Source organism: Dendropsophus ebraccatus, chromosome 2 (genome assembly GCF_027789765.1).
Source record: "Dendropsophus ebraccatus isolate aDenEbr1 chromosome 2, aDenEbr1.pat, whole genome shotgun sequence".
Lineage (NCBI taxonomy): Eukaryota > Metazoa > Chordata > Amphibia > Anura > Hylidae > Dendropsophus > Dendropsophus ebraccatus.
The window spans coordinates 167,898,235-167,921,569 of record NC_091455.1 but is presented as its reverse complement, the minus strand read 5'-3'; the positions used below and the strand labels follow the sequence as shown (position 1 = coordinate 167,921,569).

Sequence of the window (23,335 nt, the reverse complement as noted above, 5' to 3'; positions counted from 1 at the left end):
TACGAGTAACGTTGACAAGAGCTCAATTGTGATGACTAAAGAGCACGGTCAGAGCCTCTCTTAATAGTCAAGTCTTGTGGTTGAAGCCTGATACACAGCGATTAGGACCTACCAAACTTGGAAGTCATGAAAGTCCAAAATTCATTGAGGTGTGTGGGGAGCAAAGGCTATCCTGTCTGGTCTGAACCCACAAGGACTACTATATAATGTACAGATTTAGTGGAGTTGCAACCCCAGTTACCAGTCATTTTGGAAACTTTCAATGTTAAATAAGGGGAAAAAAATATCACTTTACACACTAAGGCTATGTCCACACTATGTTGTTTTCTCTCCGTTTTTGAAAAGAAAAAATGATGTCCATCATTTTGAGTTCAAAATGAAGTCATTGTTTGGCTGCCAGTCAGTGCAATGACAACTGTCAGTACATTATTCTAGTTTAGGTGGACTAATTGACCTTTGGGGGTGTCTTTAATTAAAAGTTCAAGGAATGTAATAGTAAAAACGCTGTGCTGTGCTATAACTGTGTTATGTGCTGTGCGGAAACAGGCTATTCAGACTGATTCTTGTGATCTGAGGACACTTAAGTCACTTTTTCAAATCATTTAATCTACTGTGTTAGGTGGGATTAAGGGATTACTGGAGCTGCATAAACTGCAGAGCACAGATGGGTATAGTAAATCAGGATAAATGACAAAACATTATTATAAAATAAATCTAGCACTGGGATATTGGCAAGCCCTGGTGCATTCAGATATACAGCATTTGAATACTTTCCTTTCAGGGACTTCTAGCTGCAAATATCTACATTAGAGGTGAGAGAGTAGTACTTGATTGAGTAGCTATTGGATCAAATATTGCACTTGACATATTCATTTTTTATTAAGTATCCGTGCGAAAACACAGTAACTATGCAGGGAGGGTGTGACAGGTCCTAGGAGCACGCAGGCATTGTGAGAACAGCGTCTATAATCAATGACTGGTTTACTCATGTGACTTAAAACTATAGGAACTTAGCTCCTGCTGCTCAATATCAGATGCCATCTTGAACCTAGTAAGGGAGAGATCCTGGGGTAGGGACAGGGAGGATTTTAGCTGATTTTAGGCAAGCAAGACCCCAAAAGCCCTTTTTATGGCTACAACTATACACAGCACAGCATATAAAAAGTGAATAGTCCGGCTACAAGCGCATCAGCTGCTTACTCTCACAGACAGATAGCTGCTGTTTATTGTAAAAAATAGGCTTCACTGGATCTATTTGCTCCTACATTCTGATTGTTGCAGGACAAGTTGAGGGAGAGATCTTGGAGTAGGGACAGTAAGGGTTTTTTTTACAGATTTTAGGCAGACAAGACCCCAAAAACCCTTTTTAGGGCCACTGCACAACACAGCTTCGTCCATACAGTGCATAGGCTACCAGGACATCAGCTACTTAGACAGGCAGGCAGTTTATAACTCTCCTGTACACACATGTGTGGCATATTTCGTGTTACATTCAAATTGTCGCAGGACACCTTAATGGGTTCTGTGCTATGCCCCAAAAAATTAATAAATCTGTTACGTACAGCCTGCAGCTATATACATAAAACTTTACAAGCATACTATATACGCCAGTGTTGGCTTACTTGAGTTCCTGTTACATACAAATTGTTGCAGGACAGCTTATTGTGCTCTGCACAAGGTTTAATGAAATACAAAAATCTGTTATGTATCGCATGCCGCCATATGTTTAACACATTTTTTGGAGGGCTCACCTAAAAGGCCTCAAATTCAATTTTACGTAGTTTCCATAAGACCCACACCCCTTTATGTGTAGGACATGTCGGACCACACACAAACTGCCTGTGGTTGTCATAGGCAATGTGGTTTAAAGAGGTGCAAGAAAATTTTTCTTTTGATTACAATTTGGCTTTCTATCCATGCTAATGTAGAGGAAAGAATGTTTACTTGTATTTTTTCCCACTTTAAAGAGAGGTTATCTTGTGTGTATCAAGTGTATGGAGAGAGTGTTGGAGAGCCTGTGTGTTAGGGCCCCTGGGACAGACACACAGGACAAGTGGGCCCTATAGCTAAGACACCCCCACACTGTCCCTACCTACTTGCAGAGCAGGCCCTAAACGACCGTCCGCAACTGGGCGGCGTTCCCTACACTGCAGTAAGTGCAAACACAAAACAAGACGAGACAAATTAACACAATGAAGAATAGTCGGCGGGCAAGGTTGGCAACAACGGGCAGCAGAAGTACAGAGTCAGAATCTACAAGCAAAGTCGAGGTCACGAAATCCAGGTCAGAAACACTAATAAACACGGAACGGAGATACAAGGAAAGGTACAAGGAACTAAACGCAATAACAGACAGTAACAAGGTACACGGTGAAAGAGAAACCAGAGACAATAACCAGGTAACTAGAGGACAAGGCAAGGAACACTGAACCAAAAGAAAGGCTGAATCTAGCTGACAGACAAGCTGAACATCGCTATCAAGAGCCCAGAGTGAAGGGAGAGGCACAGGTATAAGGGATCAGAAGTCCCGGACTCCAAGCTGATAGGCTGAGTAGAAGAAACACACCAGAGAATCACAGAAAACCAGAGGAGAAGAGACCTGTCAATCACACCACAGCAGACACAATTAGTGAACAGACCACAACAAGGAAAGTGCAGGGAGAACTAAGAAAACATGGACCGGAACACAGATGACATAAGCAGAGAACACAGTAAAACCAGGAACGGATCATGGCCAAAAGCGCAGTCTTTGGAGCAGAGGTCGAATCTTCGCAGCAGAGGGTGGCACTGATATCTTTTCAGGCGCGATCATGACACTGTGATAGTGGTTTACCTCTGCGATTTGGCCATGTAAGATACACCCAGGCATGCTTCCCCTGCTGTCCCAGTTGCATTCCAGAGATGTTTGCATCAATGTTTGAGGTGTGATTGTGGACTTGATGACCTCTAAGTGGTTGAATTAAGGTTTCGAAGAAACAAGCATTTATCTCCCATTGACTTCAATAGGTTTCGATATTCAATCAAATTTCCGAGCATCATAGTCTATGTGAATCGAATTTGAATATTTTATCACTCGCTCTAATCTGCATCAAAGACCTAAAAGATTCTATAATGGCTGGAATAAGGAAATGCTGCTTTTGGAAGTGCCGTACATGAGGCCAGTTTTATTATCCTCTTACTTCTGATCTGCAGAGCTCTTCCTCTTTTGGTATCAGTGCTCAAAGATAGTAGGGGCAGTACCTAGTATATAAATATGCCTCTACAGGAACAAGGCTTTAATAATGTATAATAGGAAGTAGAGCTGTACTACACATGTCATCCATCCCTTTTGCCCCCAAACACTGAAGATACTGAAGTTGACACCTTCCTCAGTATTTGGGGAAACAAGAGCTATTTGTAGAGAAAACTTTTAGAGCCTTTAAAGGACCTTATCCAAAGCCAATTTTCTTTTTTCCTTGTCTTTAAAAGCCATAGGACTTGCATTTTTTTTTTGCAACACCAATTGTTCTTTGCAATGACAGACTTAATTTCTCCATAAAATATGCTGCAAAACCGAGAAAAAAAATTATTTGTGCTGTGAAATTTAACCCCTTAAGGACAAAGGACAAAATGGCCTTAACCCCTTCAAGACAGAGCCCTTTGATGCCCGAATGTTCCACCCTGCCTTCTAAAAGCCATAGTGATTTTATTTTTCCACCTACCTAGTTGAGGTGTCACTTTTTGCGCCCTGATCTCTAGTTTTTAGTAATATCATATTGGTGTGACAGAAAATTTTCTTTCATTTACACGGTTCACTGCGTGGAAACAATAATGTTATATTTTAATAGTTCGGACAATTCCGCACGCTACGATATATATGTTTATTTATTTTTAAAAAATATTTCTATTTTTATAATGGACAAGGGGGTATTTTAAACTTTTATTGGGAGGGGGGTTTATAAGGTTTTTTATACTTAAAAAAAAATATTATTACACTATTTTTACACTTTTTTCCCCCACTTGTTAGGTTGCATATACTGATCTATGCTATGCCATAGCATAGCATAGATCAGTGTTATCGGTGATCTATGCATAGAGCCTGCCTAAGAGAAGACTCTATGCATGGATGGATGATCCGAAAGGACAGAGGTAAGTGACTTACCCCTGCCCATCGGCACAAGCGATTGGGACCCCCCAGCATGGCTCGGGGGTCCCGATCACTCAGTGACAGAAGGTTGTTTTGATTCTGAGTACCTTAAATGCTGCGATCGCTATAGATCACGGAGCTTAAGGGCTTAATGGCAAGCAGCTGCAGGATCAGCTGCCTGTCATTACCTTCTGCTTCCTGGACTCTAATGTGCGCGGGGCCGCTCTCACTGCAGCAGTCCCGCACACATCAAACCCCCTAAAGTCAGGAACATATATGTACGTATTAATGGCGGAAAGGGATTAAGGACCGGGCCAATTTTCAGTTTTACAGTTTCATTTTTTCCTCCTCGCCCTCTAAGAGCTATAACTCTTTTATTTTTCCGGCTACTGGGCCATGAAAGGGCTTTGATTTTTGCAGGAACAGGTGTATTTTGTAAAGGCACCTTTTTGTCTACCATATTTACAGTAAAACTGATGTGATATATTTATTCTATAGGACTGTCTCAATACAGGGATATGCATTTTATATAGCTTTGATCATAGCATAGCAGTGATCAGTGTTATCTGCGATCATTGCATAGAGCCTGCCTGTGGAAGACTCAATGCATGGATCGCCAATCTGACTGCCAGGAAGAAGGTAAAGGACCTCCGTCAGTCAGTTACCGCACTGCAGGCGTTAATGGCGGGACGTCGCGTGATCGCGGTGACCTGTCAACAGTGAGGACCTAGCTGCATATAGCAGCCGGTTCCCATGTGCTTTGAAGTGAGCTCGGCTCCTGAACACACTTCAAAGCGCCGTCGGACTCCATGACTTACATTTAAGTCATGGGTCCTTAAGTGACAGGATTCCATGGCATACATGTAAGTTATGGGTCCTTAAGAGGTTAAAAAAAAATCCCCCCCGCAAAATGATGTCCATTGAAAAAAAACAAAAACAAAACAAAAAACAGCCTTTAAAACGTCCAAAAAAGATTTCTCATTCAGGCTAGGACAACACTTCAATTTGTTTCATGAGAATCACAGGAAAATTTGTGACACTACTGCTGCTTGCTTGTTACCTTAGCTCTTCACTAGGAGGACATTCATGACATGCAGATTTTCTTGAAATTGTCACGTAACTTCTGAGACAAATTAAGATTGTGTATGAGTCACAGTAATGAAATTACACGCAAGACACCAGATGTGGAGCCTAATCATCACTAAGGAAGCTTTGGGAAACACAATAGCTCAATGGTTAGCGCGGTTGTTGTATTGTAGCACTGCAGATTCTGTGTTTAGTTTCCACTATGGACAACATCCGCAAACAGATTTTATGCTCTCCCATCGTAAGTTTTTACCATGGCCATCACTGCCGACAGGCATCAAAAATTTATGCAATATTTGCTAATAACTGCTGTCTATAATGATCATTATAGAAGACCATCACAAGCAAATATCGGACGTCTTTTTGACAACTGTCGGCAAAGATGGATGAAAAATACCATAGTGTGAGCCTATAGGTTATTTGGATTTATTCTAAGTGGGTGTGTGTAACGCCTGGAGTAGTGGATCCACTGGACCGTCACTAGCGATGGCACTAACCTCACCAGGGAGCGGAGTCTAAGGGGCCGCTGGTTTTCACCAGAGCCCGCCGCAAGGCGGGATGGACTTGCTGCGGCAGGCGACCCCCAGGTCGCTACCCCTGGCTTGGTTGCTAGTGACGGCAGGTGTGGCAGGAGCAGTAGGCAGGAGATAGTGCAGGCAGAGGTCTGTAGGCGTGATTGCAGGTGGCGGACAGGACTCAGGAACAATGGGAAGGCAGCGGGCAAGGACTAGGGACAAGGACTGCGGACAGGACCAAGGGACAAGGACTAAGGTCAGGAACAACAGGGAACTGGGCCAAACACTATGGGAAGCATGCAGAGGCTCCAACACCTGTAGTGGGGCAGGGCTGGAATTTATAGGAAGTGATTAGTGCAACTACCCAATTAGGGGCGGACTGGCCCTTTAAATCTGAGACAGCCGGCGCGCGCGTCCCCGCCCCCTAGGGCGCGCCTGCTGTCTCAGATTTAAAGGGCCAGTCCGCCCCTAATTGGGTAGTAATTGGGCCGGCACAGACGGAGACAGGAGCGGGGCGAGGTAAGGCGCCCCCCGGGGCTGAACAGGTAGCAGCGCTGGGTCCCTGCACAAGGACCCCGGCGGCTGCATGGGGCAGAGGAAGGTCGCGGCGGCGGCCCAAAGCACGGGACGTCGCCGCGGCCGTGACAGTGTGTTTAAAATGACACTGTCACCCTCTTTATGCTTTATGACTTCTCTACACAGGTGTAAAGGGTAAATTTAGCAGTTTTCTTACCTTATTTTATATCATACGTTATGGTGCTTGTTCCAGTTAAAAATCTTTTATCATCTGCGGATTGTGCCACCTGGGAGTGGCTTCTCGGCTAAAGTGCCACTTATTGCCTCTCACAAAGACGTTGTAGACCACACCCCTCGGTGAAGTTATAGCCGACTAGGCTAAATGTCTAGGCCCCACCCCTCTAGGTCAGCCTATACTGAGGGGTGTTGTCTATGTGCCGATGATGTCACGGAGTGACGGGGCTTACGGTGGCGATATAGGCAGGGTTAAGTGGCATTGCGGCCTTGAAGCCCTGTCCAGGTAGCACAAACGGCAGATGGTAAAATATCACCATGACATATGATATAAAATAAGGTATGAAAACTGCAAAATTTGACCTTTACACCTATGTAGAGAAGTCATAATGCAAAAAGGTGGTGACAGGGCCACTTTAAGAAAGGGAAATTAGTTTAGTGACCCTTAAAATGGTATTAAACCTGCAAACTCCTGTGTGATGTACAGCATGATTACTGAGCCATGTAAAAGGCTCGATTGACAAATCTATTACATGGCTTAGCAATCAAGGGGACCATGGGGCCTTTACCTTTTTCATTTATCAGCCACACGTCCTTTTAAGAAACAGGATTTTTGAACAGTCAAAACTATGTGATCAGCCAATAAATAGATATGTTCTATGGCTGATCACTGTGTCTACTACAGTTATCAATAGGTTTATCTCAGTCAATATAACTTATGTTTCTTATATAAAAGCAGTTACCATGTCACTCAGTAAAACTGAAGTTATGGAACCCACCTACAAAGCTGCATGAATAGTAGATCTCAAAATGTACAAAAAAAAAGTCAGGGTAGCAACAGAACAAACATCAGACCAGAATAAGTACATGCTGTCAATATTGGATTAGAAACCTGTAGTCTAAGTCATTTTAGTTTTCAACATTTACATTTTGAGTGGTAAGCGGGAAAAAGGGAATTGTTTCTAAATGGCAGGGTTACCATGGCAACAGCAAATTACTGTGCAAGTAGTATGTTCAGAAAGGTTTATGCTACTGTAAATCTCTCCGTAAATTCCATTATTGCTGATATTACTTTAATCATTGCTCGTGTACAGATGAAGGATTATCTCGTTCTGCATTAAAAATAGTCCAACATTTTAAAATATGTTCTTCTGCAGACAGATAATGAAGAACTGTATATGCCGGTATTGGATATGACAGTGTTTGTTTTAGGACAGTGAAGCCTCTGAGGCCTCGTACTAGGACCATCTGCTGGAGTGCATATACAGTACAGTAGTAGTACAGTCAGTCCACCACCATCTCTCATCCTTTACAGTTCTGGGATGAGGGAACTCTATACAGTAAAGGAGGAGTGAGGAGTTAGTGACTACTGTACTATAATTGTATACTATACTATAATAATACTATAAATGTACTATACAGTATAATGATATTCCCTACTGTACTGTAATGATTAAACTGGGCACTTTTCAATGTAATAAATGAGTTTTGCAGGTAATTATTGGTTGGTGCTGGAATCAATTAAACACACTTACATTATTTCCTATGGGAAAACGCTCGGTTCTTAAACTGCCTTCCTGAACCAATTAGGTTTGAGAACCGAGGAGTTTTTTTCAAAACACAACCTGGTTCTGGCATTCGGCGCTGTTCTCTTCTCATGCACCAGCCTGGTTTTATGCACTGGAGGCCGACCCAACGCCAGCCAGTGTTACAATATCTTCTGTCCTCTGTGATGAGGCAATGTTGATTCTAATGGAGGCTTGTCACAAAGGCTATATCATCGCACTAGGGGATGCTGGGCCCCTCTCCAGTGCATAAAACCAGGCTGGTGCATGAGAAGAGAAGAGCGCCGAGCACCAGAACCAGGCAGTGTTTTGAAAAAAGCACCATACCACCATACCACCAGGATCCCAGCATCAGCGCCAACAGGGTAATGTAAAAAGTGATGTAACTGATGGTACATTCGCTTTAAGTCTTTAAGGGCTGTTTTATTGTGTTTAAAAGAAAATATTTTGACATTTGACTGGTGAATGCATAGTGACTTAAAAGGATTGTTTGGGGATTTTTTTTTATATATGGCTGTGGATGGTGAAAAAATTTAAAACAAGTAATACCCGATCCCTCTGGTAAGTGCTCATCACAGCTGCTTTCTTCTTCCCATGACACCACTGTGTCCAGTGATTGGCTGAATGGAGAAATTCCTACGGGGATGATGCATCACCAGGAAACAAAAAATAGCAATGATGGAATGGAGCAGAGAGCCTTTATAACAGGAGATCGGGGTAGATACCACCCACAGCCATTTTTATCTCCGGACAACCGGTTTAATATTATAGATATATTATAAATTGCTTGCATAAAGGAACTACTGTATGTACCACAAAATGCTACCAGCAAAAACTACAACCAATCCTATAAAAATAGGCCCCTACATGTATATTGGTAGAAAAGGAAACGATTTATGAGTCTCAAAAGGTGGTGACACAAAAATTACTTTTTTAAAATAATTTTTCATATTTCTTCATTCAGTAGTAGGCAAGTGGTTAATGAAGTGAACCATGTGATAAAAACGAAGCACACCGAGGAGACAGGAAGAAGAATGTAAAAGCTGCTGCTACACAGACACTGACAGATGTGATGCCGAGATCCTGCTGTAGGCAGTAATTCTGCTTCTCAGCAAACTACTATTCACCTGTAAGAAGCCTGGACACTGTTAACCGAATACCAAGGGTCGCATGGCATATTGTATGTCGGGTAGTTTTCACATTACTGGTAACATGTTCATTTTGCTTAGCCCCTGGGATGATTTACTATGGACTCATTTGTGGGCAACTATATATTTCTTTTTAGACAGGGCCTACGGCACCAATATCAGAAGTGTATAGGAGCTACATTTTAAATGCAGGTATTAGAAAAAATGTGTTATTTGCCATTTTATTACAAATTTCCAAACAACATGGAACTTGAACCTCTGAAAACCTGGTTACACTGGAATGGAGCTTTGATATAAACCTTCCTATAATTAAGGTAATATGCACATTCCAGCCAAAACAATAGAACCAGGTGAAATCTATAACATTGATTTTCTTGTGACAATAGAACTTATTAAGGCCTGGGATATATTCAGCAGCAAGTGAAAAGTCCATTTTTGAAGTTAATGTGTTGAAAGTCGGGCAAATGGGCAAAGGTCTATGTGACTTTGGCAGATTAAATTGTGTTGGGCAAAAAGTAAAAATGAGCGAACTTTCTGAAAGTTTGGGTTCACACGAGTAGACTTTGTACAGGTTTTCTAGGTAGCCATACAATGTAGTAGTAGCATGTGTCTTCTACAAATGATCCAGGAGAGGATCATGTGACCATGCCCTGCCCCCAGTTTCCACCACTGTATATGCCTATGGAGACCACTGGAGGTGGGGCATGCTCACATGTTCTTCCATGTCGGCTATCTTATGGACAGACTCACTACAGAGCAGGGCAGCACAGCCTGGAGAAGGGTAGTCTGATTTTAGCTCTATAAGGGACACAGTGAGCTACTGTAAGGGGCCTATTCCACGGAGCGATAATCATCGGTCACCCACCGTGCATCGCTGCGTGGAATAGCGGTGCACGGCGGGCGACCGACGATTTGAGAAGCATCATACATTACCTAGCAGGGCTTCTCAACCACTCCGTCTTCCTCCCCTGTCCCGCGGCGCAGCATCAGCTTCCGTGCAGCCTGACTGAGCTGTCAGACCGCTCAGCCAATTATTGGCCGGGACCGCCACAGCCAGTGATTTGCTGAGCGGTATGACAGCTCAGTCAGGCCACTCCAGAGTTGATGCTGTGCCGCGGGACCCAGGGAGGAAGACGGAGCGGAGGAGAAGCCCTGCTAGGTAATGTATGCTGCAAGGGCTGCAAGGACATCAGTAACTATGTCCCTGCAGCCTTTGCTGAAAGATCATCTGGCCGTGGAATAGGAATAGGAATAGGAGCACGGGCCCGTTGATCGGCCCGTGAAATAGGGCCCTAAGTGCTGTGAGTACGGTTACTAATACTCTACACTGAACTATTTTACTGTAAAGTGGCCAACCCCTTTAAAATTTGCTATAGAGCAAGTATGCTCCTTGATGGTAACATTATTGCCTAATGGCAGTGGCCACTTTAAATGGGATAATTCACAAACAAAAAACTGTTGAGGTATGGTTTAAGGAATGTGAGACCATCAATATGTTGGTTTGGTCCCCATATTTCTCAGAACCCCACTTCAGGTGGGTATTTGTTGGATGTGTTTGATAAATAAGTGCAACCTATGGGATTTTAAAGGATCTGATGCTAATATACTGTACAAGTTACAACGGGACACTTTCAGAGGTCTTGTGGAGTTTTACATACTAATGGGTTACCCAACAAAAGCTTCAAGTAAGCATGGGGTATGGTTCACATTGTGTACAGCCAAGTTAGGAGTTTTTTTTTCCAAACCTTACCATTATTGTTAGAAGGCAGCTGTCATTATAAAAGTCTTCCAATGTTGTTTGTGTGGGTGTAACTTTTGTGCACTGCATGATCACTGACAAGCACTGGTACACAAGAATGTGGAAAATGAACCCTTCCAATGACATAGGTGTAAGTAATGATGCAGAGAAGGAAAAAAGAGGATAGACAAATCTTCCATTACTATACAATGCATGTGTCATGTCTGCACCTACAGTATTTTTTTTTTTACATGACAACCAATTTATCAATGTAATAGATTTAAAGCGAATCTGTCAGGTCCTTTATGCCAGTGTTTCTTCACTTGTCTAAGCCAAGTATGCCCTATGCAAACAAATTATGTCAAAGTGGCCCCAAGGCTATGATCATACACTGTGCTGCATATTAAATTAACAGAATGAACACAGTGCCAGTACTCCCCAGGGACATGGCATGAACCAGGACCACTAAAATATGAGTAAGGAGCATGTGGCAGTGGGGGGCATGCTGTGCAAAGGTATTTGTAGCTTTAAGGATTTAATTTAACACAGATTATGTCTCTTAACAGTCATCTTAAAATATATATGAAAATTGTAAAACAAATCAATGGAGAGGGAATGACAAACAGAATGTGAGCACAAGAGGCACATAACCATATAGTTAAACAGTCAACAAACAAGCAAACAAAGAGAGATTATTGCTTAACCTGTTTTCTCAGAAGTGCCATTGATGGTATTAGTAGGGATGGAAGTGAAGATAGTCTTTGCGTTGTCCTTTGTAGCAATAGATTTCTGCTTAATTTTCATGGCTTCCAGTGCTTTGAGCTTCTTGGCATGTTTAGTGCCTTTGTAGTGGGCCGCAGCCTGGCTCTACAAAGGAGAACAAAATGAACCATGCAATCAGGCTCATTTCTAAACTTGCAAATGCTGTATTATTACAAATACAGACACACTTTCAATAAAGGGTACCTTATAATATATATGCAGCAGATCAGAAAACACATTAAACCTGTATGGTTATCCAGTTTCTATCCTTTATGAAGTAGTGAGATCATAGAAATATATTTAAAAACAAATGAAAACATTTGGATTATTTTTTTTCGTGTTTGCATTCATACTATAGAATGAAACCATTTTTAATCAGGCAGTAGGTAAAATAAATGAGAAATTCTGAATCATTACATCTCCTAAACTGTCACTGTCATTATAACTTTCAAAATCTAAATCAGCAGTAGATGTGATATAAAGCAACTTTGCAGTTTACATTTATTATTTTATTTTTTTTAGTTATGGAAAACATGGAACTTCCTGTTTTCTGAATGTGTTTTTCTCAAAAAACAGGAAACAGTCAGAAAACAGGAAGTCCTGTATATCCCAGGTCATCTGAGCGCTCACAGAAAGAGGTCAGTCATGTGATTGATGGACACATTCAGCTGTGACACTCTGTACTGGGCGGAATTCCTGTGTTTAGTCTGTTTTTTCAACCAGCACCAGTCTAAAAATCTTCCTTCTGGAGACTGGACCTGGATTTCTGGTAAGTATAGCTTTGTTTTACCGCATGATAACAACAAAAAAAATAATGACTGTATATTGCAAACTTGCTTTATATCACATCTACTGTTGATTTAGAATTTGAAAGTTTTAACGACAGTGACACTTATAGACGTTTGAGTTTTGGTAAATACATCACCCCTGCAAAAAGGGCATCTATGAGAATCACTAACACATGCATGCTAAAGGGTGCACTTATATTGTACACTCTCACTCTGGTGGTATCTAGCTTATACACTATGATATTAATTAATAATATATCATGAATGCCCTTACTTTAAATACCTATGACAGTTACAAGAATGCAATAATTGATGCATCTGAGGAAAAGAAGGGCAGTGATGCATAGGCATAGTGTTCTTCTGCAGTTTACATTTGGAAAAAAAATCCTATTCTTGCAAATATTTTACTAAGAAAAATAAAATATATTTTAACCACATGATACAAGCTATGGCTAAGTAAAATATTAAACACCCTCTCTAACAGAGTCCTCCTGGTCAGCCACCCAAACCACTGGTACTGTTGCATAGCCATCTTCAATATCCTGTCCTGGGGTCCATTTGATGCCCCCTGGGCAGGATTACCTCTCTGGCACCAACTTAATTCCATGCAACCTGAAGCGGCACAGACACACTGATGCAGCCGGGCTCTTTGCTGTAGGTCAAAGAGGAGAACCCTGCCTGGGGCATTGCTAGAGAGTAGGGGGGTGGGGAGGAAGAGGGGCATGGAGGCTCTAGGCCTCGCCTCTTTGACACTGCATCAGAGTGAAAGATGTTTTTTTAAGCAAATATCCACATCACCAGCCAAACGGACCCTGCAACAGGACATGGATTGAAGGCAGCTATGCAACAGTACCAGTGGTTGGGAGGGGGAGGGGTGCCATATGGGTACAGATTAGCTTTAACATGTAGATGAGTAGAGAGTTTTGAAAACTGTAATAACATGCAATCAAAACTTGAATTGGGGCGTTGCTGTGTTCTATGTATTTTCTTGGTCTTGGTGTTCTATTGATTTACATTAAATTTTTATCTTCAATGATCACTACGATATCAGCACTTAATCTCCAGGTGGGGGTAAGCTTTTTTGGTAGAGGAGGTAAGGAAAATGTTTTGCTTCAAATTATCAAGAGTCAGACATTGTTATAATTATGGTAAAATTTAGGGTTGTTTGATCTCTATATCATAAACTCACATCACATCAGTGTTTCACCTATATGACAGAGGGGCTGATTTTATGTTGTATGTATTCATATGTATTACATTTACATAGTATGATTGCAAAAAAAAAAAAAAACATGTTTGTCAGTTTCAACAAAGGGAGAAAAGAAGATGTGGATAAAGGGGAAACCTATAAAATGAGAGTTTTATACTTTTCAAATTAATTTGCTCTAAGAATCTTTTAAGGCCCCTTTCACATGTCAGTTTATTCTGTCCATATGTGCCGATTCATTACTATAGCCCCATATACACACTCAGATATCCTTGTTGGGGCCAGAATCCATGATGCAATGAAAGCGGTAAAGCCATTACATGGGCCATGTTTGCCACAGGGATACTCCTATGAAATGGGTCAACGCAAATATAGACAGCCGTAGTGCTGTCCATAGCTACGCGTTTGCGGGTACGGACAGCTCTACAGATGTGTGAATCGAGTCTAGGCCTTTTTCACCCCCTCCCTCTAATTAGGCATAATATCTTTTTACATACTAGCATAGCAATATGTTTGATTTATAGATATGTATTGTATGTTATTAAGGCTTAATTAGGTTGTCTAATGAAAAGTAAAAACCGGGCCACATGGAATATGGAAAAGGCATAAAAGAAGCAGTAAAAACAAATATATTTACATAATACATAGAATACTCTCATCAGAGATATGTTGCTGATGTGTGTTACCATACGCTGTACAATGATGTAAATTAAGATACAATAGTTTATAGGCAACAAACAATTGCATATCAAGCAGGTACCCTTATTGAAAGAACACTGGATGGTTAATAAAATACATTTAAGAATAACATAAATGGGAATCATGCACATTTCACAAATTAAAGCAACACAAACTGATTTTTAAAAAAGCGGGTTCGGTTATTGCAAATGTCAAAGATCTCTACAAGAACTGTTTTACATAAAGCAAGACAAGTGACTAAATGCCCTCATGAGCAGCAATTTTATGCATGAATAATATTGCTCATGTCAAAGCTTGCTTAGCACGCACAGGAAAAAACTGCAAGGCCATCATCAACATTATTATCAACTCTTCTTAGGAGTCGGAATTAGAGATGGTAGAATTAATTCGCCATCAATCAATTTGAAGCAAATCAGAGTAATTCACATTTGGAGAATTAATGTGGACTACAGCTTTTAAAGGAACATGCTCATTAAACCTATAAAGGTTAGGTATTACATAATGAAAGGCTATACAGACTTCTAATATGCATTTTGTATAACAGTATTCAATATCTATGCATGCAGGTACTCAATGGAATTCTGTTCCAGTTATGTGATGATCACACAAGTGCTTTGCTTGTTCTTTATGATATATCTGGTATATTTATCAGAGCTTTTTCTTGAAGTGAGTCATGCACTTGTGGGGGCATCTCATGAACTAAACAGATTTTCATTATTTGGAGAAAAATAGTGAAGATTTCCATTCAGTGATAGCGTGGGTCTCGTTTTCATTTTTCAATGGATGCTAAAACCGGATAACCTTTGCATTCAGCTCCAGAAGAATATATTGATTCCTTATTGTATCAACAGGGAAGTGCCTTTAACTAAAACTAGAGCGAAGTTGTATTCTTATTGAAGCCTACATTTACTAATAAGGGGGGGGGGGGGGGCAACATGATGGCACTTCTTACTGCTAGATGCCTCCCACTGCTCAGAATCACCCAGTCCAAATATGTCAAGCAAAGGACTGGCAGGAGGATCCACCCATGAAGCCAGCAGCAGTTATGGAAGGTGACTTTCATGGGAGTGCGCTGTTTCATGGATGATGGGGATGGAGTGCAGAAAAGTAGAAAAAAAAATGTTATGTGGAGAGAACTAAGGTTTTTTTTTAGCTTAGTTATGTGGAGAAATAATGATTTATGGGGAGCTTAATTAGTAAGACAATGGTATGTGCAATAAAAAGACAATAAAAGACTGGAAATTCTTAGACACTGCCTTCTCAGAGCAGAAGATATTCAAGACTCAAAACATGTGAGTTAATTGGACAACGCTTATAGCAAATTATTCTCTTTAGAAACTGTGGCTATAACTTTCCATCCAAAGCTGAAGCTGAGAATAGCTTTTGTATAACACTTTTTGTATACAGCTGCTATATATTTTTATTGCTCATCAGTGTAGGACATGGAAACCCAAGTTCTATAGTATACAAGGAAACAACCAGGAAGCACAGTATATGGCTATGTCCACATATAGTATCTCTGTCAGTCTTTTTTCAACCAAAACCAGGAGTAGGTTGAAAATACAGAAACTGTGCTAATCTTTCCATTGTGATTTTACCCTGTCAGTTCCACTCCTGATTTTGGCTACAAATCCTGACCAAAATACATTGTGTGAACATAGCATAGGCTGTTTTCACATGAAGCTTTTTTTGTCGATTTTTGGTTTCTGAAAGTGACATCCATCATTTTGAATACATTAAAATGACAGTTGTTTGTACATTATTCTAATTTAGGCTTTTTGCAGGTGTGGTTCTTTTCTGAAGGTTCATTGAATATAGTAATAAAGAAGATGAAAGATGAATGGATGGTGAAAAAATGTGTGTGAACAACTACAAATAGCATCAATTGTTTGCAAAAAAAAAATTATCATAACCATTCATTTAAAATCTGCGCAATGTTCCTTATAGAATACATTATCTATATTAGGAGGCTGTCATTCTTTTAACTTCAATGAATTTCATTGACTTCAATTAAAATGTGGTAATAACAGACATTATTTTAAATGAAAAAGGACACCTTTTTTACACAGTGTGAACATAGCTCTATAGTGGGATGAAAAAGAACAAAAAAACTTCCATTACCCGCTTTCTTTTTTCCCTCCTTAGCGTAAAAGAGCCAAAACTTCCCTGCCCCTTCCATGAGCTTTGATCAACAGCTCTGCCTCCTGATTGGACACTAGAGTTTGTAGAGGAGGAGCTAGGAAGCTCAATACAGCTTTCTCTAAGAGCTTAACTCCTAAACACCTGCTGTGTGTTTGTGTTCACATTTAATGTTTTTGTTTTATACTTTTTCCATATAGAAGCATTCATTAAAAAAACATAAACAAAAAACTGTTATAGATAGATAGATAGATAGATACACTTTTGAATACAGCAAAATTAAAAGTAAAAAAACAAAACAGTAAAAAAACAACAACTAGGAATCCCAGTACTAAATGTTATGCAACAGCAGATGTAGCTACATTCTCGTATTCAACCTATAAAACTACTAACAGGTGCCCTTTAAAGTACAATATAACACCACCTTTAATAAGATACTAGGATAGAGAAGGATTAGAAATTGCAAGATTTTTTATTGCTCGCCTTTTTTTCTTCTTCAGTTCTTTATCTTATGCTTTAGGATTTGTGATAGAAGGATGGATGGATTTCATAGTTCTACTTATTAACCATAAACCTCCTTTTTTGGGGGTGAGGGTGGAATTGGGAATAGAATATAGAAATAAGTAAAAAACATTTCCATAAGTACTATTTTTAGATGCTTTATTTAAGGTATTAAGAAAAACCTTCATACTTTTTGCAGTAAAAACTGTTTGTGTTATCCCTATTTATGAGATGTAAATGATAGCTAGTGGATTAGAACAAAACAGGAACTCACTTGCATAGTAAGCAAGCTCATCATTAATCATGTACTACATATACCTTACACTGAGTGAATCTGTATTCATTATTTCCAAACTGTAATCAAAATGTAATCTATCAGTCTTTTGCACAAATTAATGTAAATTGTTTTAAGCAAGCATCAGCAGCAAGTTGATTACCCTTTTCGGCTGTGATGCAAAGTGATAGTTACATTATGCTATGTCCTATTGTCTAAGTGATTGGTGAATTAAGTGACATTTACACTCACTAATAATTCATCACTCATTCCAATACAATTTGCATAGAGTTTCATCACATTTTAAAACAGAACATGGACAAACAACATTTTTTTTTTTACTGCAAACTGTAATTGGTGTTTTAGAATTTAAAATGAGAAGGAAAAAAAAATCAGGTCAGAAAAGTTTTAATAATCTGACACAGTCTCCAGAAAGAATACTTTTCCCTCCCTTACAGAACAGGTTGTGACAGTGGAGATGAATGGGATCTTGTTTGTGTGTACAATTGTAAGATACAGCTGCCATCTGTCATTAAATACAATGTCTACTAATAAAAATTGGATTTCTCTGTTGCTCTGTTTACGCTGTCAAAGTCTACACAGAAAAGCTTTAATATATTTTCAGTTATGAAAAGTGATGAGGGAATTGATTGTGAATCATCAATTGTGTTTAAATTTTACAAACAATTAATATTCTTATTAGAATTCAAAATATTTTATGATTTACTCCCTGGATTTGCTAAGTGGCCAGACATAACTTGTATTCCTAGACATACAGCCTCAGAGACATGCAAAATTAATATTCACCTGCTCCCCACTCCTGTGACCATTTAGTGATCACAAGAGTGCTGCAGGTTTGTCCTCTGAAGTGACTACTAAATAGACAATGGAGGCCAATTAGGAAGATGCTTGGCCACAGGCAGGAGCAAGGATCTGGTAAGTGATATTGAAAAGCATGGACTCCTATCAGTTAGACAAGAGTCATGGCTACTGGACATAGAAATTTACTATTAATTTTATGGCCCATGAAGGTAACATGTTTATGGTAGACCTGTAAGCAGCCACTGTGCTGTGCCTCTTCAGGATGCACCCCAGCAGTGTCCTTAATTACAGGCGGCACAGCCAGGATCATTCTGTATATTTCTAGTGTGAACACGGGTGATTCTGCCTTGGGCTACTTGAATTAATTCTGGTTAATGCCTGTGCATTTTCTACAGTGATTTCTACCAGCACCTAAATGGTTAACTCCTTGCCTTGCCATTGATTGATAGCCCGATCCTCCTGTCCTTCTCTGTCTGCTCCAATTACCTCTGAGACTAGGAATTTTAAAACTCAGTTACTCACTATGTCTGATGCCTGCTATACCATATACTTAGCGTGTTTATTCTCACTTTCTACCCTGCAATTTACTATCTTGATATTGGTAACCTGACTTTGGCTTGTGTCCCTAACTACGTGTTTGTCTCCTGACTTGGTCTGTATTTTTGTCCATTGTGTTTTTTTTTTGCTCTGGTTTGCCTTATTGACTCTGTTTATTGCCTAGCGACTTTGTACTGGTATCTGAATTTCCTGGTTTGACCCTAGCTTGCTGACCACTGCCATTGTGTATATTTGTCTTTGTCTCGTGATTGTCAGAGATTTGTCTTGTCTGTGTTTTGTGTCCTGTTCCACCTACATTAACATATGGGACAGCTCCAAGTTTTCCTATGTCACCTAGGACACATTGAGGCAAGTAGGTAGGGACAGTGTTAGGGCTGCACTTGTCTCTGTATCAACTGTCTGCACCTTTTCTGGAGGAAAAAGTATTAATTTCTATTAACTGGGCAGATTAAAGGGGCTTTTTATAGACTTTTCAATAAACTAGTATTGCATTGACTTTTGGGGGTGTTTTATGTTCTATCTGCAGTCCGAACATAGCCTAAGAGTCCTTTTACACACACACACACACACACACACAATCTTGACAGATTATATGACAGATTTTCAAAGCCAAAGCCAGGAATGGATTTTAAAAGTAGAGAAATCTCAGTCTTCCTAACTAAGATTTCTTTTCATGACCTGTTCTCTGTTTTAAGTCTGTTCCTGGCTTTGGCTCTAAAAATCTGTCAGATAATCTGTGTGTGTAAAGGGACCCTTAGTGTGACCTAAAAAATCTGCAAATAAATATGGTTACTTAATTGTAATTAATTGGTTGATAACTAAGAGACCAGTTATTGTTCTACCTTACAATGATACAACAGTAATATATCTATTCTGGTCTCTTTGTCTAATATTACATCTTGTTTACATTTCAGAAACAATTTTGTGTGATTAGTATACGAGAACAAGAGCTATCTAGATAGGGGAAAATACTTTCCCACAGTACTCATAGTTTATAATTCACTTTATATGTGTCTGCACTCAATTTTGTAGCAACTAAATCTATGTGCGCTGTGTTTTAGTAACAGAAACACTAGTCAATATTTTCCTAACCGTGGGATCCAATTTTCTTTTAATCGTATGAAATGGAACTGGGAAAAATTAGTATAATATTTCTCAGACTTTTTATAGCATGACTATTTACATTGCATGCACTGTATAGGTATATTATAGATTTCATTTTTATTGTACACAAGAAAGTTACTTTCTTCCAATAACTTTGTAGAACTATTTTGGCTATATTTTGATCCAGAGGAATTTCTTTTTACTTCGAAACTCTGGCCATATTTGTATGGCTAATAAACAATTTCTTTGGCTTGCATAATAGCCAGATGACATCAGCAGCATGATGGTTACACATCATTTGCAAAGGATAAGCTATGGAAGGGGCTGCACAGTAACAGGCAGTAACCAGCCTGGCAGCTGATTTTAGACAATTTATCATTGTCTATTGCTTCAGTTGCTTAGCAGCTGTGATGCTTTTGGGGTACTCCAAACAAAGAAGCAATTTGGTCAGTTTTACTAAAACAAACAGTCCATAACTGACAGCTTCCACTTGTTTTCACATAAGTCTAATAGAAAAAAAAATCTAATTTTTTATTTATTTTTCTATTACATACACCAGGATATGGTTACGGCTTAAAGAATGGAAACTATGATGGTTCTCCAACAGTTATGGAATTATGATGTTCAGCAAATAGCTTTACAGCAGCCACTGATACGTATAAACTAGGCATCTGTAACTGTTTATGGGTAAGAACAGATTTTACAGTTACTTTGTCATTACTTTTTTCGCTTGCTTGAACATGCATCTTTAATTAATTTTTCATTGTACAATACATTTGGTCAAAACATTAGTTTATGTATTTTTTTAAAAAAGTGTCTGCCAAAAATAAAAACTTTTGACATTTCAGAGAGACATATAATATGCTTATATTGGTCACGGTCAAATGTTCAGACCCTGACCAATCAGTAGAATGTGCAGGGAAATGACCACACTGCTATCACTCCTCTCTCCGCTTTCTATCTAACACCTATAGACTTGAATTGGGAGTCTGTCTAGATCATGTGACAAAGGATCAGGAGAGAATGCGCTAAACGCATACTTCTCCCAGTTTGTTCTCCTGAACTGTCATGGCCTGAACACTCAGTCCCCAACCAGTCAAAACTTTCAAAATATCAAAAAATTTTGTTTTTATTGTTTGTGGAAAAAAAGAAAACAAAGGTTTAGACTGGTGCAAACTGCCCACAGCAACCAATCACAGCTCAGCTTTCCTTTCAGGACTGCCCAAAGCTGAGCTGTGATTGGTTGCTGTGGGTAGTTTGCACCAGTCTAAATTTTACACCCTTTGATAAATCTCCCCCAAAGGCTTTACTTTTTTTGTTTGTTTTAATTTTTTGCAATATTTGGTCTTTAACACATAAAGGAATGGGCCTGACATGACCTTAAGGACCGGGCCAATTGTCACTTTTGCGGTTTAGTTTTTTCCTCCTTTCCTTATAAGACCCATAACTCTTTTATTTTTCCATCTTCAGGGCCATGTGAGGGCTTGTTTTTTTAAGTAACAGGTGTAGTTTAAAATACCATCTTTCAAACTGCCATAAACTGAATGACGGAACCTCCAAAATGTCATTCATGGTGCGAATTTGGGTCAAAAACTTAAATTCTGCAATTTTATTTTTATTTATTTATTTTTTTTTTTGGGGGGGGGGGGGGGTTCCATGTTTACGTAATGCACTTTACAGTAAAACTGCCATTTTTTCTTTATTCTATAGGTCAGTCTGAACACAGCTATATGCAAGCTTACAAGGTTTCCTAATGTTTTACTATTTTTATTAGCAGTAAAACTTTTGTTTTGCAAATAGGTATGTTAAAATGGCCCTATTGTGACTCCTATAGCGGTTTTATATTTTCCCCTATGGGGTCATATGGGGCATCATTTTTTGCGCCATGATCTCTAGTTTTTACTAGTAACATTTTTTTTCTAGATCATACATATTGATCACTTTTTGTAAATTTTTTTAAACATAAAAAGTAATTTAAAAAAAAAAGCAATTCCTGCATTTTTTTTACTGCTTTTTGTTCAAACTGTAAACCGTGCAGGAACAATATTGTTTTATCTTGATAGATCAGATGATAATGCATGCTACAGTATATTACATGTTAATGAACTTTATTATATTTATGTGTTTTATGTAAAATATGGGAGGGGGGATTTTCGCTTTTATTGGGGAAGGGGCTTTGGGATATTTTTTTATAGATTTTTTTTTACACATTTTAAGTCCCCTTAGGGGACTTTTACCATACTACATTAGATTTCATACACTGATCACTGCTATGCAATAGCATAGTAGGGATAAGTGTAATCTGCGATCTTCTGATAGTGCCTACCTGTGGCCTGTGGCAGACGATCAGAAGATCGGACTACAAGACAATAAGGAGTATACCTCCGGCAGTCAGGCAATGCGATTGGTAAGTGACCGGCATTTAAGGGGTTAATGGCCATTGAGGGTGAGGGCCTGGCAGCAGATATGTGAGCTCAGCTTGTGAGTGTACATTTACGCCCTCCTGCCTTAAGGCCCAGGCAGCGGGGGCGTAAATGTACGCCCGTGGTCCTTAAGGGATTAATCAATGTTGAACACAGGCCTTTTCAGTTTATTATTATTATTATTTTTCAGCAAGATGTCTAGGTTGCCTACACTTCGTCTACCCAATCCTTCTAGACTATTTTATATAAATAACAGACAATAAATAAATCACCTTAATATGACATGCAATAAGATTTCTATTTTAAATTCACTGTACACACATATTGTTCAATACATAAAGATGATATGAGTGCCATAAATCTCCTTGTTCTTTTCAAAATACATCAATCATGCCCTTGGTGGAGCAAACAGGGAAGGGTAAATCATTGCCAATGCAAAGGATAGCTGCCAAAAGCAAAGGGAATTTTAATATGTTATTGACTGTAAGTGTTGACTGTAACATTTTTGAGAGCATCATTTATCTGGACTGAAAGCTTTATTTTTTATTAAGTAAACACTGTTCAGTTTTATATATAATACTTTGTTTTATACTTGTACCTTACACTCTTACCTTTTCAGCCTTCAAATTGATGGAACAAGAGAGATTTAAGAGATTTATCTGACTACCGCCCTTATAATACTCAACTCTTCACCAAAACCATCACTACTTTGGTAGAATGTACTGCAAATTTACAAGGGCCAAAACGTCAACATAATGTAGATTTTCTGCAGTCAGTCCCTTATCAGGACATTATGTATGACATATGAACCAAGTCAGACTCATCAGTCAAAAGTTACTGATCGCAGCAGATTTCACTCTTGAGACCTGCTGTGATCCTGAGATATAGCCGGGTGAGTTGCACAACTCTTCCCAGCTGTCAAACAAATCAGATTTAGCTCCATTACAGTTTATGAAGGTCAAGAATCAGATATTCTGCTGTGCATTCCCCTGTCTATATTTCAGACTCACAGAGGGTCTCAGGAGTGATTACAGTAATGCTTTAAGATTCCAATACACTTCAGTAAACAAATGGAACTTCAGAGTTTCCAGCAAAATTATTGCTTTTGACCATCCAAAGTGCTACCTGAA

The 23,335-nt window shown here is 39.4% G+C and overlaps 1 protein-coding gene across 2 annotated transcripts in view; it reads right to left on the bottom strand.

Annotated features, from left to right (window-relative positions):
• The window catches only part of ZNF385D (zinc finger protein 385D), a 269,331-nt gene that overhangs the window by 48,853 nt on the left and 197,143 nt on the right, over window positions 1-23,335 (bottom strand). For both annotated transcript variants that reach the window (XM_069960422.1, XM_069960423.1), the window contains one exon: window positions 11,633-11,795. In XM_069960422.1, coding sequence (XP_069816523.1) covers window positions 11,633-11,795 — 163 coding nt within the window. The remainder of the gene's footprint in view (window positions 1-11,632; window positions 11,796-23,335) is intronic.